The sequence below is a fragment of the Liolophura sinensis genome, chromosome 13, assembly GCF_032854445.1.
Source record: "Liolophura sinensis isolate JHLJ2023 chromosome 13, CUHK_Ljap_v2, whole genome shotgun sequence".
In the NCBI taxonomy this organism is placed as follows: Eukaryota; Metazoa; Mollusca; class Polyplacophora; order Chitonida; family Chitonidae; genus Liolophura; species Liolophura sinensis.
This window is the reverse complement of record NC_088307.1, coordinates 6,111,758-6,130,153: the sequence shown is the minus strand read 5'-3', so window position 1 is coordinate 6,130,153 and position 18,396 is coordinate 6,111,758. Positions and strand designations below refer to the sequence as shown.

The 18,396-nt window shown below is 39.1% G+C and overlaps 1 protein-coding gene across 1 annotated transcript in view; it reads left to right on the top strand.

The window, feature by feature from the left end:
* The window catches only part of LOC135480492 (G-protein-signaling modulator 2-like), a 53,752-nt gene that overhangs the window by 20,727 nt on the left and 14,629 nt on the right, over positions 1-18,396 (top strand). The window contains exon 2 of the mRNA XM_064760335.1: positions 777-1,011. Coding sequence (XP_064616405.1) covers positions 791-1,011 — 221 coding nt within the window. The 5' untranslated portion in view covers positions 777-790. The remainder of the gene's footprint in view (positions 1-776; positions 1,012-18,396) is intronic.

Here is an 18,396-nt window from a genome sequence, read left to right as displayed (position 1 = left end):
CAGCCTTACATAAAGGTGTCTTTTTCACCTGAACCGACATGCACATGGCATGTTACAACGACGCCTAAGTGGAGATCGAGACACTGTAAACAGGTGTGCTATATCTACCTGTGCAGTATGCTGGATATGATCTCCTCTCTTCCAAAGGGCAAATCCCCATTAGCACCTGATCAATAGTTAATTACTAGTGCCCACACAGATGCAGCAGTTGTCGGGGACTTGAGGCCGAGTTGGGTGGGGTTTGTACTGTGAGGCCTGTGTGGACATTCTGTATCACTGTCATTGACACCTGATGTGTTGACAGGTATTTACCCTCGTCTGCCTTTTTCGTCTTTGATTTGGTGTGAAAGCAGCGGCAGGCACCTGTACAGGTGTACTGAGGGGTAGAATCTAAGACATCAAAGAGGATTCCAGTGATCAGGTATTAACACAGGTACATGTTATAGGAATTAATCAACGTTAAATGTTTATCCCGCTCTGTATCATTTAACATGCTTCGTGTTTGTGTACATGTGCTGTATGTATGTGTAATACTTACATAATGTTGAAATGATATGCTCATGGGGGTGTTGTAAGGTGGCGATAGATATTAGAAAGGTGTTCTGACATTTATTTGGAAGGGTAGGGTTACCTGCTACAGGCAGTCTGTGTAATTAAATGTACATGCAGCTAGAGAATGCTTGAAATGCTTTCTAGTTTCACATCAACGAAGAATCATTTTTTTGTACAATACATTTGACTGAAGCTGACAGTTGAGTGTTGTTGTTGTTGCACAGATCTCTTCGGTGCCATGGAGGGGACGTGTATGGAGCTGGCTCTAGAAGGGGAGAGACTTTGTAAAGCTGGTGACTGTCGCACCGGCGTCCAGTTCTTCGAGGCCGCCGTGCGCATGGGCACAGATGACCTGAAGACGTTGAGCGCCATCTACAGTCAGCTTGGGAATGCTTATTTCTACCTGCAAGAGTACGGCAAGGCTTTGGAGTACCATAAGCATGACCTTAACTTGGCCAGGTAAGTCACTCTCTAAATTTACAGGTAAATGACTCTGATCCCGAGTGCTGTGTTAATCTTCTAAATGTGAGAAGAGCTTGCGGGGATTTTTTGCTGCATGTACATGTGACATTGTCCCTGTGATGAGTGATATTATCAGACTTATTCCTTCCTGACCATGCCTGGCTTCGTTTTCTCATGCGTACCAAGCCTGTGTAGATAAACAAGTGTGTTTACATCTAGCCGACACAACAGACCATAACACACGCACACACTCGTGTCTCGTACAGGTAGAGGAAAAAAACAAAAAACGATTTGCATATTGCATGTGGTCATGCCTGACACGTCGAATCTGTGTGTTATACCGTCTTAATGTCCGCTGAGATGAGAACAATCTCATGAAGTATTTACTTCACCTGTCTGACTTGTGGTTTCACTTGGCTGGCATCTCTGGCACGGCACAGGACTGCTGCACGCTTTGCAACCATGTACATGTACATGTGACATTAGCCAGCCAGGCTGTTTGATGTTTCGGGGTTAATTATTGATAGTTATGTAAAGTGTTACTTATGCTTTAAAATTGAGTACATGTACATGTTAGTGTTTGTGCAGAATCAGTGACTCATGAGAAGTGAAGTAAACATATTTATGAATATTGAACATACATATATCTACATGTATTTTGAATTTTACAAATACAGTATAATTAAAATGTAATTATTTTTTTGTTGACAGTGACATAAAAGTGATAAAAAAGATAGCACTGATGTAACAAAATTGTAATTGTGTAGAAGCCTGCTTTTTTAAAGCCTGGTTCTAATATTCCAGGACGACTCTAATTACCATAAGTAAAGTTATCTTCATGCTGGCTTCCTCTCCGGCCGTACGTGGGAAGGTCTGCCAGCAACCTGCGGATGGTTGTGGGTTTTCCCCGGGCTCTGCCCGGTTTCCACCCACCATAATGCTGGACGCCGTCGTATAAGTGAAATATTCTTGAGTACGGCATAAAACACCAATCAAATAAATAAATAAATAAATATAGCTCTTGTTTGTCTAGTCTTCAGTTTGTCTTCAGCTGTCTTAAAAACTAAATGGTCATTAACAGGAATTTGTTTTCTAAATTCACAATTGTTTTGATTTTCTCTTCAATCTGTCATAAGTAGCTGTCATAAAGAAGCTGGAAACTGACAAAGCTAGTGCACAGTTTGTGCTATCTATACATTTAATTAAAGGAAGCCAGGTAGTAGGTTACATAGTTTAATATCTGCACACTATTTTTGACCATTTCACATGCTTAAGATCAACTTTGAATGCAGTTTACCCACCTTAATGTATAGATTATGGGCATGATCTATTTTTGGTGAGATTGTCAATGTCATGTCTTCAAAGAACTTACAGTATAATTTTTTTCATTTAGGCCCTTAAACTGTTCTTAAAACAACACAAGTGAACATTTAAAGAAATAGGGCCAATAGTTTATTTAATAAATATATATAAATAAATATTTAATAGACTAATACTGTAATTCTTCAACCTTTTCTCATGTTTGCAGGTTGTTTATTCAAGCATATTCTGAGGCAATATTCTGTGAAAACTGATAAAATTATACTTTTTGTGTGAAGCCCTGAAATCAGCCAATCCAGCGAACATTGTTTTGTCTCCAAAATCAAATCAAAAATGGATGTAAATTGCTCTGAAAGTTGCTCTTTCATGTTCGAAAATGTTGAGGAATTAGGGTACGATAAAATGGTGGATATTTAATACTGACTTGTGCTGTGTGTTGACAGACTGTACTATGTTGTCATGTATATTCATATAGACTTCTTCTGTCAACTCTGGAAGGTTTATAAGAGTGGTCATGGTGAGCAAACAAGGAAGTGCGTAATTTTTGTGTTATTGACTTTACATGTGCGTACAGTTACCGTTATTTATATACATGTTTGTGTGTGTGTGTGTGTATATATATATATACATATATATACATGTATATACATATGTGCAGAATATGAACATATATATACATGTATATATATATGTACACAATATGAACAGATTTCCTTATGTACATGTGATAAATGTATATCAATATTAAATTTACCCAATTTTGTTACGGGCATGGCTTGCGAAAACTATAATTAAGAAAAAAGCAGTGTGTTTATAAACAGGCAGGTAAGAACTGTAATGTATTGCATCCGTGTGCATGGTTCATATGACCATCATTAAATCAGTTCATGTACATGTAACCTGGATCAATATGAGGTGTGTAAAAATAGGTAGTATATGTATCAGCACACATGCCTGCACATGGACGTACATGTGCTGTTTGTCTGAGCTTGTTATCAGTCATTAGTAATCACAAAAATAAACATCAGCCTGCCGTGTTACCCCTCAAGCAAAGTTTTGTTCTTTCGTTTTTAATGAATTTATGGCCAACAAATCAAAGTACGGTAAATGTCATAAGTTGCTCATTTTCCCAGATTCTGAGAGTTCTGCTGATTTCAGGAAGTTATTTTTGAGGTTTATTTGGAGGTAGGAGGATGTCATGCTGGGGAAATTTAACTTTCAGCATCAGAAATAATATTTTATGGCCTTCAAAATGCACTTTTGCTGTTGAAATTTGAGGGACAATGTACCTGTATACATTTTAAAAGGACTTAAAAAAATTCCTGTCACCCGGAATTTATCAGCTATCTTGCCAAGTTGGTTATCAAAACAACACAAGCCGAGATCTGGCCTCACCTGAAAGGTGCGTAGATAGATATTTTTATTGTAAAAGAAATTCCTCAGCATGTGAGATTTGACAGCGCTCACTTGATTTTGGTTTTAGCGAGCCAGCTTGGTTTCAGCTGGTATTGAAAACTGGCTACCTTATGATATTTAACAGATAAAACCTTGTGCTACATTTCACGTTAGAAAAACAACAAACAAAATTAAATGTAGTAAGCGTAATGCTGGAATACTCGTGTTGTGCATAAGTTGTAATGATCTGGATGTGAACTGCTGTGTTACTGATCAGCTAGAGCTTCAAAGCGTACATGTAGATCATCACACATAACCCATTTTGTGTGCGAAGTTGTTTGAATGCAACCTACCGAAAACGTCCAAAAATCAGTTTGGACTTTAGACTGATTTTCGGGCATAGTGTGAACGTAGCTTCAGCTGAATTCTGAATGGCAGATTTATTCAAGCATGACCAAAGGTGCAAAGTTTGACCCAGAAAAATCTATCTCAGCTGTCGGCCAATCAGCGTTTATTCTGCATCCTTTACATATACAACCACAGTCAGGTTTATAGGTGTAGGCAACGAGAGTATTTGAAAAAACATTGAAATGCAACCAAACTAGCTCCAGCTGGATTTGAACCTGCGTCTTGCTGTGGGGAAATCAGTGTTTATGGAGAACATAAACGTGTATTAAATCCACTGAGCTTGCCCATGATAATCAGACTTGTTGTACAGAACCATTTTCGTTGAGGACCATCTTGCATTTACATGTCTGCTCCATTATGTGTGTCGATCAGCTTTTTGACATACCCTAAGTCATCAAAAAATTCGACCACAAATGAGCATTTCTGGAGGCAAATAAATGTCATGAGACATTACTTCTGGTGCTAAAATTTATATATTCCCAGTAGGATATGATCTGCCTTCCAAACACCTCTCAAAGCACCTTTCTAAAATCAATAAAACTCTCAGAGTCTGGAAAAATGAGCAACTTAATCATTGACGAAAGTAGATGAAGGTCCCTGCCTTTCATGCCTTCACTGGGAGTAGGCTCAGAACTGGCCTTGTTGAGTGACAGCTTTTTGAGTATAATTTAACAACAGTCATATAAATAAATAAATACATGCACATCCTAAATCCTCCACAGTTTCCACCACAAAAGTGCATGCACATGCACACGTTTATCATACATTTTCATCTTCAAAATAAATTACATTCAAATTAAATTGGCCATAATTTCGTCCTGGACTAACCTTCCTTTTTTTCCCCTGAAAGTTCTATTGATTTTAGACAAGTGTTTTGAGGTTTACTTGGAACCTAGGATGATATTCCACTGGAAAATTGTCAGTTTCAGCACTGAAAATAATATTTTGTGACATTTATTTGCCTCTGAAAATGCATTTTTGGGGGCGAAATTTTAGGTCATTTTGGCTACAAAGAACGATTATATTCCTTACGGGTCAGATTTTTTGGAGGATTTAGGGTACATCCCAGTACTACAGTAATAGTAAACATATTCAACAAGCGGTGTGATTGTCAAACAGAGACAAGAATCAGATGGGATGGCAAATAGAATTTTACCATTAAGCAATAGGTTTTGAATGTTTGTAATAATAAATTTGATTTCCTTTATGTGAACCAGTTCACATACATGTACATGTATATTACAATGGACTCTCAACACCAACACCTTAATTAAGCGACATCCTGTCCAAACCGACAACATTTCTTGGTCCTTTTTCTCTTCCATTTGACAGTAATGTTAATTGCCCTCAGTAAACTGACTCTTGTCTGTTCTGAACACAGACAGTGGTTTGTAGCTCAAACATTTCAGTGAGTGTTGATCTGTCTTGTCTAATCTGAGGCAGAGTATCGCGCAGCGCCTGACGGATTCTGAGTTTGGCTTCAACTTGCCTGCTTGCCAGGTGACTGAAGATTAGCGGTGAGGGAGATAATCTGTTTATTTGACCTCTTGCCTAGTTCAGCAGGTGGTGATCTCCTGTCTTGATACGGTACCATACCTGACAATGAGTATCTCAGTGACTGAATAAAATGCCTCAAACAACAGTTGCCATCACAATTTTCCCCGCTATTGCCCTCACAACATCCAACCATGGTCAGTAGACTGGCAAAGCGTTGCGAAATGAACTTGAGTGATAGAGTTCGATTTTTTGTAAAGTAGTTATGCGTATGTACTAGAGTAAAGTACAGGTCAGCTTCTTTCCATAGTTTGTTGCTATGCATCACTGTGCTTTTTAACACGTTTAGTTAAACATATGTATGTACAATACACGTGTTGTTGTTTTAGGCTACTTGCCCATGTTTAATACACCGACACCTTGCCAAAACCGACATTTTTCTTCGGTCCCGAGTACAGTCTGTCTTCAGAGAGTCTTGATAACATGTCAAAATGTCGAGTGTGTGATGTAGAGATATACATGTATGTATGTACATGTAGGCGTATGCCCACCTTAGTGGTGGAAGACAAGTGGTCTTCCACGAATGTTGATCACTTACTGGACACAGCATTATTAAACATGCAGGCTTCAAAGGACAAAGCTATGGCTGGCAAATCCCATTGAAAGCTGGTCCAGTATTCTTACATATGTCTTGTATAGGTTTGTGAGTTACACTAATCCTTGGTTGCCAGTACATTAGTGGCTTCTAGATTATCAGTACAGGGATGCCAGCCAAGGAAATTTCAAGGAAAATATATTACTTTGATTTACTTTTTGAGGAATAAAAAAAAAAATTAAGCCAGTTGATGTTGCATGATTAAAGATTCCTTGTCTGAGAAGCTGTAATTGGCATATTGATTTGTTTGTTCAGTTCATTGTTGTCAGTTTCAGTTGTATTTACTGAAGGTCAGAATGCATACGTTGAAGACTTACAGAGTTTTCATTTATGATTGGAGGAGGAGGTCAGAGTTCAAAAGTAGGCGTCTGAATTGAAAGTAATTATGTCACAATTACTATTGATTTAAAGAGTAAGAATATTCTAAATAGGCGGCCATGGGGATGGCAGTAGACAGCTGTCTGCAGCCTGCTACGAGGATGGCAGTAGACAGCTGTCTGCAGCCTGCTACGGGGACGGCAGTAGACAGCCGTCTGCAGCCTGCTACAGGGACGGCAGTAGACAGCCGTCTGCAGCCTGCTACGGGGACGGCAGTAAACAGCCGTCTGCAGCCTGCTACGGGGACGGCAGTAGACAGCCGTCTGCAGCCTGCTACGGGGACGGCAGTAGACAGCCGTCTGCTACGGGGACGGCAGTAGACAGCTGTCTGCAGCCTGCTACTTACCCTTTTTGAACACCCTGGACTTAGAAAAGTAGATTATTGAACAGGTTCAAAAGGAGCATACAAATACTTCTACATTAAGAATATATGCTTGTCAAGAAAAAAAAATATTTATTATATTTGTCGTGATAGCCTTGTTCGAACTTCCCAGTCCCTAAAATTATGAGTTAAGGTCAACTGCTTTATGTGGGTTTATGGCCAGGATATAAAGGAAACATGTCATTTCAATATAGGCCTCTATTATAGCTAGTGGCTGTTTGATTCCTCCTGCTTAATCAAACAGAAATACATGCCTGTGTGTATGAACATATCTGTTTGATGGAAGTCTTGCCTTTTTGGTTCTATAGCGAGTCACATACATGTATATCCCTATCTTTCATGCTGTCGGTCAGTCTAATGCACCGCACCTCGTCCCCGCAGTGAGCTGTGCGGCCCAAAGGAAGGAAAAAAAGAGAAGGGTCAATTTCCTAAGTCGCATTTAAAAACATGATCGTGGGAAGCCAGAATAGCAGTGGTGGTTGGTTCACAGCTGCCATTAGGGGAAGATAGAGGGGTGAGTAATGACGGCAGCCACTGCCATGTATTCTCCTGATTTATGGCCGGAAGATGATGGATTTGGCTTTTATACAGAAGTATTTCCAACCCAATTCCACTTGTTGCTTTTATCACCTCAAGACCCAGTGTAACATGAGGAGGTTGGTTGAAAGGGATCAAGGCATGTTTGGAAGGAGAGATGAATGTTTGGAAAATGTATTAGTGTTGGTAAATAGCAATATATTAAAGGCATTTGTAGGCTGGGTCACTCCAGGTGTCATGAGTTCAATCCTATCCTTGGGTGAGGAATTTTCATATACACTAGGGTTAATCTGTAAATAGCTTATAATTTGATTGAAGTTTTCACTAACTCTATCACCATGTTGAACAACATGTAAGTTGCATGTGAAATTTTTTGTGACTTAGAGTAAATCACAAATTATTTCACATGATTTTTCACCAATGATCACCCTTCTCTTCTACCGGCACCCTAATTCCTCAACCTTTTCACACATGAAAGAGCAACTTTCAGTGCACTTTATGCACATTTTTTTAAATTTATAATTATATTTTGGAAAGAAATAATAGTGCCTTGCACATGTGCGAAAAGGCTGAAGAATTACAGTATAATTGTACAGTAGGGTGATAACATGTTCTTGTGGCTGGTGAAAAAATTAAACAAAATTATAGCCGATTTACTGTGTATTAGAAAATCTTTGATTTTATTTGGGAAAAAGAAAATCTAAAAACACAATAAACAGAGAATAGATTTCATTCAGTTCTTAATAGTGATTTTACATGGCAAAACGATGTAAAATTTGTGTCCGAATAGAATCTTAAAAAGGAAATTAATTTCAGGATGCACTGAAACCAAAGATTTATGGTAGATTATGAGACTTCATTTCATTTTATCTGTTTTTGCGCTTTTTTATTTTTGTTGTTGTTGTTGTTGTTGTTGAAGAACACAGAAGACCTGTCTGTGTATAAATGAATGAAACTTTATTTACAGAGAGTAACTTTGCACACTTTTCTTTTCTCAGGCACCCTCAATAACAGTGCATAAACTAATGTTAAAAAATATATGAGGTTGCATTTTCAAGAAGTGAAGGAAGTCATCAATCCATTGTTATAAACATCAGCAGATATCAGCAAAATCAAAAATTACGTTACTCATTGAAATAATCTTTCAATTTACATGTATATCATGATCTAAAGGTAGGGAGTCATGGTGCCGTTTTGATTTTGCATTTTATTAACGTTGGTGCTAAGGACATTGTACATGGGCATGTAAAGACGAAGAATGCAGGTGCATATACATGTACATCTTGATCTGCAGAGTTGGCAGTCTGCCCTGAATGTGTGAACGCAGAGGTCAGACTGACTGGGGCTTTTCAGGGGTTCCGAAGGTCGTCAGAAAGCCATGCAGACTCTTCTGTTGAGGAAGTTAAAAATATACTTCATTACTGTAAGGCTTCATTCAGCGCACAGAGACAGTTCCAATTTGTTTGAAAAATGTCTTTGTTATAAAATCTGTCAACAAAGCCACATTGATTCCTGTGTGTGGCCTTTTCCAAGCAAATTGGTGTTTAGACCATTATCAGGCATCTTGGTTTTGAAACCATTTTGCAGCATATGATGTATATGTACATGTAGGTGCACAGACCACTGTTGACCATATTCCATTTTTTGACTTGTTTTCGCTAACATCATTTGACTGACTTGGTGCTCAGATCATTTTCCAGCTTATACATGTCATTGCTGTCAACCATTTTGGTGCTAACACTAGTTTCTAACGTGTTGTTGCTAACACCATTTCTCAGGAACTTGGTGTTGTGACAGCTATCCAGCACCTTGGCACAGAGACCATTTCCAAACCTATACACATAGGTGTTGTCGACCACTTGTTGACACCATTTTCTAACATGTTGCTGATAACACAATCTTCCAGCATTTTGGTGCCATGACAGCTTTCCACACCTTCAGCACCACTTGTTGGTGCTGAGACCATTTTCCAGCATCTTGGTGCCATGACAGCTTTCCACACCTCGGTGCTAAGACTATTTTCCAGCATCTTTTGCCATGACAGCTTTCCACACCTCGGTGCTGAGACCATTTTCCAGCATCTTTTGCCATGACAGCTTTCCACACCTCGGTGCTGAGACCATTTTCCAGCATCTAAGTGCCATGACAGCTTTCCACACCTCGGTGCTAAGACCATTTTCCAGCATCTTTTGCCTTGACAGCTTTCCACACCTCGGTGCTGAGACCATTTTCCAGCATCTTGGTGCCATGACAGCTTTCCACACCTCGGTGCTAAGACCATTTTCCAGCATCTTTTGCCTTGACAGCTTTCCACACCTCGGTGCTGAGACCATTTTCCAGCATCTTTTGCCATGACAGCTTTCCACACCTCGGTGCTGAGACCATTTTCCAGCATCTAAGTGCCATGACAGCTTTCCACACCTCGGTGCTAAGACCATTTTCCAGCATCTTGATACTTTTTTTTTTTTTCCAAACACCTTGGCGTAAGCAGAGTTAGCATTTCAGAAATCTGACATGTTCATGCAGGTGTGGATGAGACAAGCAAGGATTCATGGAAGTCCAAATTTTTGTTACCAGAAACTCAAAATTAATTTTTTTTTTCCTGTAAGATTCAGTTTATGTATGTTTTAAACGACGACTATAACCTGGCATTAAGTTTAGTTCCACTTTAGCGACCGTTAAATCTGTGAACGTGAAAACATATATGAAATATATATTTATATAGAGAAAGTTTAATTTCATTTGAGGGTCATTTCTGATTATAATTGTTGTTAGATATACATATACTTTTACAAGTATATTATCCTGGTTAGAGATGTACATTGTATAATAATACAGATATAAACCATGGTGATGCATGTTGAGTTGTTGGTTGTTGTGTTAAAGGAAAGAAAGGAACTAATAAACATTATATCAAAAGTAAAGATTTTCCAGATTCAGAGATAAGGCTTATCCTGCTCAGACTACACGGATATAATGAAACAGCCATAAACCCTGCATGTTCCGTTGTTAAAAGAAAGAAATAAACAAATATTACATCAAAAATAAATAACCTACGTAAAAAACAGACAGGGCTTATTCGGATCAGAAATACTGTACATGTATGTAATAAAATCACCCATGTTCAGTTATTTGTTGTTACATTTAACAAAGAAGCACTAGAAAATCCTCCATACAGGTATATGTACATCATATGCTTGACTTACGTTGTAAGCACCCAGGGGAGCTTAGCTCACTGAATAGCTGTGACCAAATTTACATTGCCTCTAAGACACTTATTCTTCAGGAAGAGGGGAGCCAAGATCATGTTGTGTTGCATGAAGTTTAAGGGGGAAATGTCAGCCTTGCCCTGGTATGTGAACTTCCCATTGTGGATTTGGAAAATGCTCCTGCCCTTCCAAGTGCCCCTACTACCACTTTTACATTGCAACAATGTATCAGTAAAAGGATATGGGTACATTTTCTATCCACCAAAGTTTCCTTGGCATTATTGGTTTGGTAACTGTCACTGACAGCTCGGAAAATCTCGCCAATAACATGACCCCTGACACACTTTTGATGGGAGAAAAATGATCCTTACACCAGACTAACCTTTCTGTATGCCCCTGCCATGAGGGGAAGCGTATTATGTTATAGTGATGGTGTCCGCCTGTCCGTCCGTGTCCGGGCTACAACTCCAACAGTTTTGAACATAGTTTTAGTTCTTGGTGGATACATAGATACACAGATGACTTGACTCACGTTTGTTCATTTTCCAGGTTTGCCATGGTAACCAGCTAGCCAATATCCTTATATATATTAAATAGATATCATTTCGCGTCTGGGCTATAACTCCAACTGTCTTCTGCGCAAAGTTTAAATTTTTGGTGCGTACATAAATACACAGATAACAATGTGTTGTGACTCACATTTGTCTATTTCCGCGGTTGTCATGGTCACCAGATTCCCATTTCCCTATGTATACTACATGTATATAAATAGATATGATTTCATGTCAGGGCCATAACTCAAGTTCCCTCGGGATCTGCCCAATTTCCACCCACCATAATGCTCGCCGCCGTCTTAGAAGTGAAATATTCTTGAGTACGACGTAAAACACCAATCATATAAATAAATGAATATAACTCCAACAGTTTTCAACATCGAGTTTTGATTTTTGGTGGATACATAGATACACAGATAACGATGTGTGGTGACTCACATTTGTCCATTTCTGCGGTTGTCATGGTTACCATATTACCATTTCCCTATGTATACCATGTAGATAAATATGATTTCTTGTTCAGGCTATAACTCCAACTGTTTTCCATGTAGAGTTTTAATACATACATAAACCGATGTGATGCGTCACGACTCACCTTTGTCCATTTGTGCAGCTTTTGTCATGATTACGAGATTGCCATTTTCCCTATAAATTTTATATAAATACATGTAGATATGATTTTGTTTCCGGGCTGCAACTCCAACTGTTTTCCACATAGAGTTTTAATTTTTGGTGGATACATACATCTAGATACACAAATGATGATATGTCATGACTCCCGTAAGTAGAAATGTTTTCCTGTTGGAAACTGTGTTCCACATTAACTTTTCATTTGTGGTGGACACATTTGTGCACTTGTGCTGTTGTTATGGTAACCACAGACCTCTCACAAAAGGGGGGCGCTGTGAGTTCAAGTCCAGCTCATGCTGGCTTCCTCTCCAGCCGTAAGTGGGAAGGTCTGTCTGCAACCTGCAGATGGTCGTGGGTTTCCCTCGCGCTCTGCCCAGTTTCCACCCACCATAATGCTGACCGCCGTCGTATAAGTGAAATATTCTTGAGTACGGTGTAAAACACCAATGAGATAAATAAATAAATTTTATGCTTTTCAAGCAAATGCATTTGGTGGGGTTTATGTTGTTTTCACCTGAACTCCTGTTGCTTAATATGCGATGTTCTAAGCAGTACATTTCTGGGTGCCAAAGCAAGAGGGTCAAGTATGAGCCTCAACCTGGGAAGAACGTGATGTTTGATTCCAGCTTGAAAAGGGGGCTCTCTTGGGAATTTTTTTGATGACATAGGTTGGATGCAAAAATCTTCCATTCTGAGCCTGTTACTACAAAATTTAAGACCTACATGCAGAATCGATTTGAATTTGTCTCTGTGATTACTTGGCCCACAGAGATACATGTATACACCCATGTATTAGTAAACTAATTTTAATCACAAACACTAAATTCACGGAGTAGATTCAGTAATTGATTCAAACAGCTGTCTCGTCTCTATATAAAACCGATACGTGTGCCAGCAGGTTGTTGTTGTGCACTGTACTTTGCACTTTACACTGTAGATTTTTAATACGAAGATTCTGTAAATCGGAAATGCGACATTACACGTGCTTAGCAGACAAGGTTCTGCTTGTACAAATTTACGCAGGTCAACACGCAGATTTATCAAGGTTGCCATGCAGATTGACCTGCTTTTGCCGGACTGACCATGAAGTTGCTCAAGACAGATGGTATGTGATTAGCATTACGTGTTAAAAGGATGCTTGGTGTCAAATCAGGGCAGTGACAGATTTTTGTGATGGCAGTCTGTCTTTGAACACTGTAGGTGGGGGGAAGCAACACGGGTTGAGTCCAGTTACTCAACGCGTGTCGTCGAAATGAGGCTGTCATTTTTGCCATCTTGGCTGTGAAAATCACGTCTATTCAGTTCAGGTTTAATCCAGAAATTGGAGTATTTGGCACCAGAAAAACACATAATTGAGCTTTTATAACCCCAGTTTTTAACTGAATTTGACCGCCAAGTACTGGGGTCTAAAATCTATAAATCACTGGACAAGGTGAGGGCTCTCACAAGGTAACTCTGCCATACGACGAGATTTTACGGAATCTGCTAACAGTGCAGTTGAGCCGACAACCACCACTATAGAAGATGTATATTCAATCGAACAACTATCATAAAAACTCGCCTTTTAGCCATTTTAGTTTGCAGGGGACCCTCATCTTGTCGTTATTATTAAAATAACAAGCAGAGCTGAATATACCCTGAAAGTTTACATGCTCACATATGTTTTAATGGAGGGTTTAAATTGGAACACAGTCCATACATGTTTGTGGAAGGTGAAATTTTACATGAACCGGTATTTACTTGAAGACTTGTGAAAGGAAAAGACACCTAGTGTTTATGCACAGACATATACATTATGCATGTATACCTATAAATAGCTGAAGTTTGGCTTTTTTTTTCTTTTTTTTTTTGGTGTCAGAAAAATTAGCTGTTTCTTACTTTTGAAGGCACATTTAAAATCACCCATGTGATGTTATGTTGGCAGTTGGAGTACTCACAGTGTCTTTGATTCCCATGATGATATTAAGAATGTATCTTTTTTTTCTTTTTATTTGGCTTACTATGTGCTCAGTAATAGATACGACAAATGTTGTCTGGCAGAAAAACAACAGAGCATTGCTTGGTCGTGTCGATCCAGACATGCATCTCTCCACTGTAAAGCCATTTAGACGCCGGCGTATTGATTGCAGACATTTTGGCTGTTGTTAACCTGTCCTGGCTGTGCCGTGGGTGAAACGTCTTGAGCTGAGCAGCGGGGTGAGCTGCCGAGACAGACCTGCTTAGTCCCAACCAGTGTCAAGGACCTATTACATTAAACAGTCCAAATGAGATGGGTGTTTATTCCACCTCCCCCCCCTCCACTCCCCCCCCCCTACACTTTCTTACCAACAACACAAGCATTGCAAACAATCTGACTGCTGCACAGCTCAATCTGGATTGAATCACTTCTCTTGATTATCTGTGAAGATTGTAACAGCACTGATGCAGTAGTGAGGCTGTGTTAATGGAAAAGTGGAGAAATGCCTCTAATCCTGTTGTAAATTGGGTGGCGTATGATTGATTGAGTTCTCATTCTGACAGGATACTCCATCTTGCATTGTGCTCTTATAAGCGCATATTGTACACTCACTTGTGGGAATGTACAGTGCAGTTCTACATAAGTATGCAGTATGTGTCATATCACAGTTGACTGAATACTCCATCTTGCATTATATGCATTTCAAGAAAACACGTATTGTACTCACACTTGTTGGAATGCAATATTATTTTGTGGTGATGTCACTTGTGGAAGTGTAGTGTTCTACAGTGTGCATTGTCACACCATAGCTGACAGGATGCTTCATCTTGCATAGGGCTTGTATGAACATACATATGTATTGTACTCTTTCAACCATTATGCTGGCTGCCATCGTATACGTGAAATATTCTTTAGTATGGCGTAACACACCATGAAATAAATATGTTGTACTCTCACTTGTGGGAATGAATGGTTATGGGCTAACGCCATGTTGGCAGTATTGTACAATATTGTGGCGATGTCACTTGTGGGAATGTAGTGTGCAGTGTAATGCCACAGTTGACAAGATGTTCAGTTGTATTCACAAACACATATAGCCTTCTAGCTTGTGTGAATGTAGTGTGCAGTGTAACGCCACAGTTGACAAGATGCTCAGTTGTGTTCACAAACACATACTGATATAGCCTTCTCAGATGTGGGAATGTAGTATGCAGTGTAACGCCACAGCTGACAAGATGCTCAGTTGTGTTCACAAACACAAACAGATATAGCCGTCTCAGATGTGGGAATGTAGTGTGCAGTGTAACGCCACAGCTGACAAGATGCTCAGTTGTGTTCACAAACACAAACAGATATAGCCTTCTCAGATGTGGGAATGTAGTGTGCAGTGTAACGCCACAGCTGACAAGATGCTGAGTTGTGTTCACAAACACAAACAGATATAGCCTTCTCAGATGTGGGAATGTAGTGTGCAGTGTAACGCCACAGCTGACAAGATGCTCAGTTGTGTTCACAAACACAATCAGATATAGCCTTCTCAGACATGGGAATGTAGTGTGCAGTGTAACGCCACAGCTGACAAGATGCTCAGTTGTGTTCACAAACACAATCAGATATAGCCTTCTCAGACGTGGGATTGTAGTGTGCAGTGTAACGCCACAGCTGACAAGATGCTCAGTTGTGTTCACAAACACAAACAGATATAGCCTTCTCACTTGTGGGAATGTACAGTGGATTGTATATACGTGTGCAGTGTCAGATCACAGCTGATAATGGTACCACAAGCCACTACACCACATCTGTATGTAACATTCTACATATTTGTACATCCAAGTACATCTTGTGAGAATGCAGTGTTCTTAAGATTACTTGTGAATTAAATAGCCATGAAACCATTATTCTCTCTGAATTAGATTTTTTGACACAAGGACACCCATTGCACAGTGCAAACATGGCGTGATGTGAGCAGTTTGAGAATCATGTTCCCTTATTCACAGAAGAATGGTTTGCCCCCGGTTCCATGTTCTCTGTCAGAGAGACTGTGGTGAAGGACTCGAGGTCATTTTATGTCCACATAGGAGGGTATCATTGGCCAGTCAATAATACTTGCATATCATTTACCTATATGTGTTTTTAGGGAGTTGACATTGAAGGCCATTCAGAATTGACAGAGTTTATAAATAACTCAAAACCCTACACCTTGGTTTATTAAGGGAAGTGGAAATTGAAATGAAATATGTGTTAATGCATTGTGTGAAAATAAAATTTTATTAAAAATCATATTTGTTACGTGCACATGTAAATTGTGCACGTAAAATTTAACCTTGTAAGAAAAATTTCCGCAATTCATAAGATTTAATTTTGTTTTATTTATGCTGTGATTTTTAGCGTTCATTTATTGTTCTTGTGAAATCGATTTCCATGTACTTGAAGACCAAGAACCAAGAATGTAGGAAGTTACATGTTTGCGATGTGTAGTCATCTAGACATTTTTAAAGTTAACCTGCTTAAGATAAGTTTAGTCACGCATCCCTGCATGTCAAGGGGGCTGGCCAGGGTATGATCCAGGGTATTTTTCAATCCATCCAAAGGGATTGGTAGTCAGGAGTTTGGGATCGCAAATGACAAAATATTTTTGTAATGTTAGCGTATAAAATCGTGAAACAGACAAGTATTAAGTTCAAAAGGTTTTCTCAGTTCTTAATCCTAGATACGTGCTCACATGTAAGGCATCATGCCGTTACTTCAAATGGTTAGGTCAGTGGCTTCACTGGCTTGTCAGTCTATTAGGATTGTGTGGGATTGAACACTTGGCATCTCACCAATAAGATCACAGGTTCAAATCCAGCTATCGGTGGTTCAGTATTAGTGTTACTTTGGCATGATTAAATGAGAAAGGGTCGTGGTTTAATATGGGCACACACTTTTCTGTACCCATGAAGCTGACCAGTAGCAATGAAGGCCATCCTTAAAAAATCCTTTGTTGGGTGTAACCCACTGGGTCATTTAGTAGGAGGGGTCATTTGGTAGAAATTTTTCTATTTTGGCTAATGAATAAGATAGAAATTTCAAAGAAATCTGTTCAGAAATCTGTGTCCAAAAAAAAAAAAACTCCTGCAATAGTACTGGCCACAATAGTATATCCTAAATGACCTAAAAATTCAACCACAAAGAGTATTTTTGAAGCAAATAAATTTCGTGAGATATTACATCTGGTGCTAAAATTTACATTTTCCAAGTTGGATATCATCTTACCTTCCACATACCTCTTAAAGCAACATTCTAAAATCAGTAAAACTCTCAGAATCTGGAAAAATGAGCAATACAATCATGGATGAAATTGAAGGTTATTTAGGGGAAGTGAAACACCTTGAGTACGGCGTAGAACACTGAACTTATAAATAAGCAACAACTTCATGGTAGGGCTTCTTTCGGAGGGTCAGTCGGGTTGTGCCAGTTGAGCACATTTTTTAATGATAGTGTAAGTGAAATAACCTCAGTGAAATTGTTCAACACCAATCAGGTACGTAAATAGATACGAGTTATCAGTTTTGTACTCTTGTACCATTGTAAACATGACGCATTCTAAAATGTTTAGAAGTACAGTTTATCTTTGATGTCCCCTACCATAATTACTAACTAATATGAGAAAGTTTCCTTCAGCATTATGTGATCTCAGTCTGAGGGAATGAGGGGTGGGCTGACTCACAGACTTCATTTTACCTGCCTGCCCTAATTCTCGGTCTTTCTGCATGTGAAAGAAGAACTTTCAGTGCACTTTTTTGTGTGATTTTGGAGACTGACCAGTTTCAGCACTTCCTTCACAAAAGTATACTGTTGTTAGTCCACACAGAACAATGCTTTCAGAATATACTTCAATAAACATCTTGCAGTCATGGGAAAAGCTCAAAGAATTACAGCACTCAGTTCTATACAAGATCCATTGATTGTGGATGATAGGATTATAAAAAAAAGATCAAATATCTTTACGTCTGATGAAATTCACCTTTGTTTTTGCATCTTGAAGATTTGGAAGAACTAATATGTAGATAAAGTTTGCAGTCAGTCCTTGCTGTTTTTAATCCTGTCTGTAGATATTGTTTTCAGTCCTTGCTGTTTTTAGTCCTGTCTGTAGATAATGTTTTCAGTCCTTGCTGTTTTTAAGCCTGTCTGTAGATAATGTTTTCAGTCTTTGCTGCTTTTAATCCTATCTGTAGATAAAGTTTGCGGGTCTTGGTGTTTTTCTAGCCGTTGAAGGAAAAGTGATGTTTCCGGACCATGTTAAAACATCTGACTTGTAAGGCTAATGTGATTTGAGTAAGGACAGAGACACCATGTCATAGTGTAGTGGGCTCCACCGCTCCCTTAAAGAGGTAATAACCCTTAGCAGGTATTGACCTGTCGACTCATAAAGCATCTTGTATTAAAGACCCATTATTCTGCTACGGGAACATACATTTCAA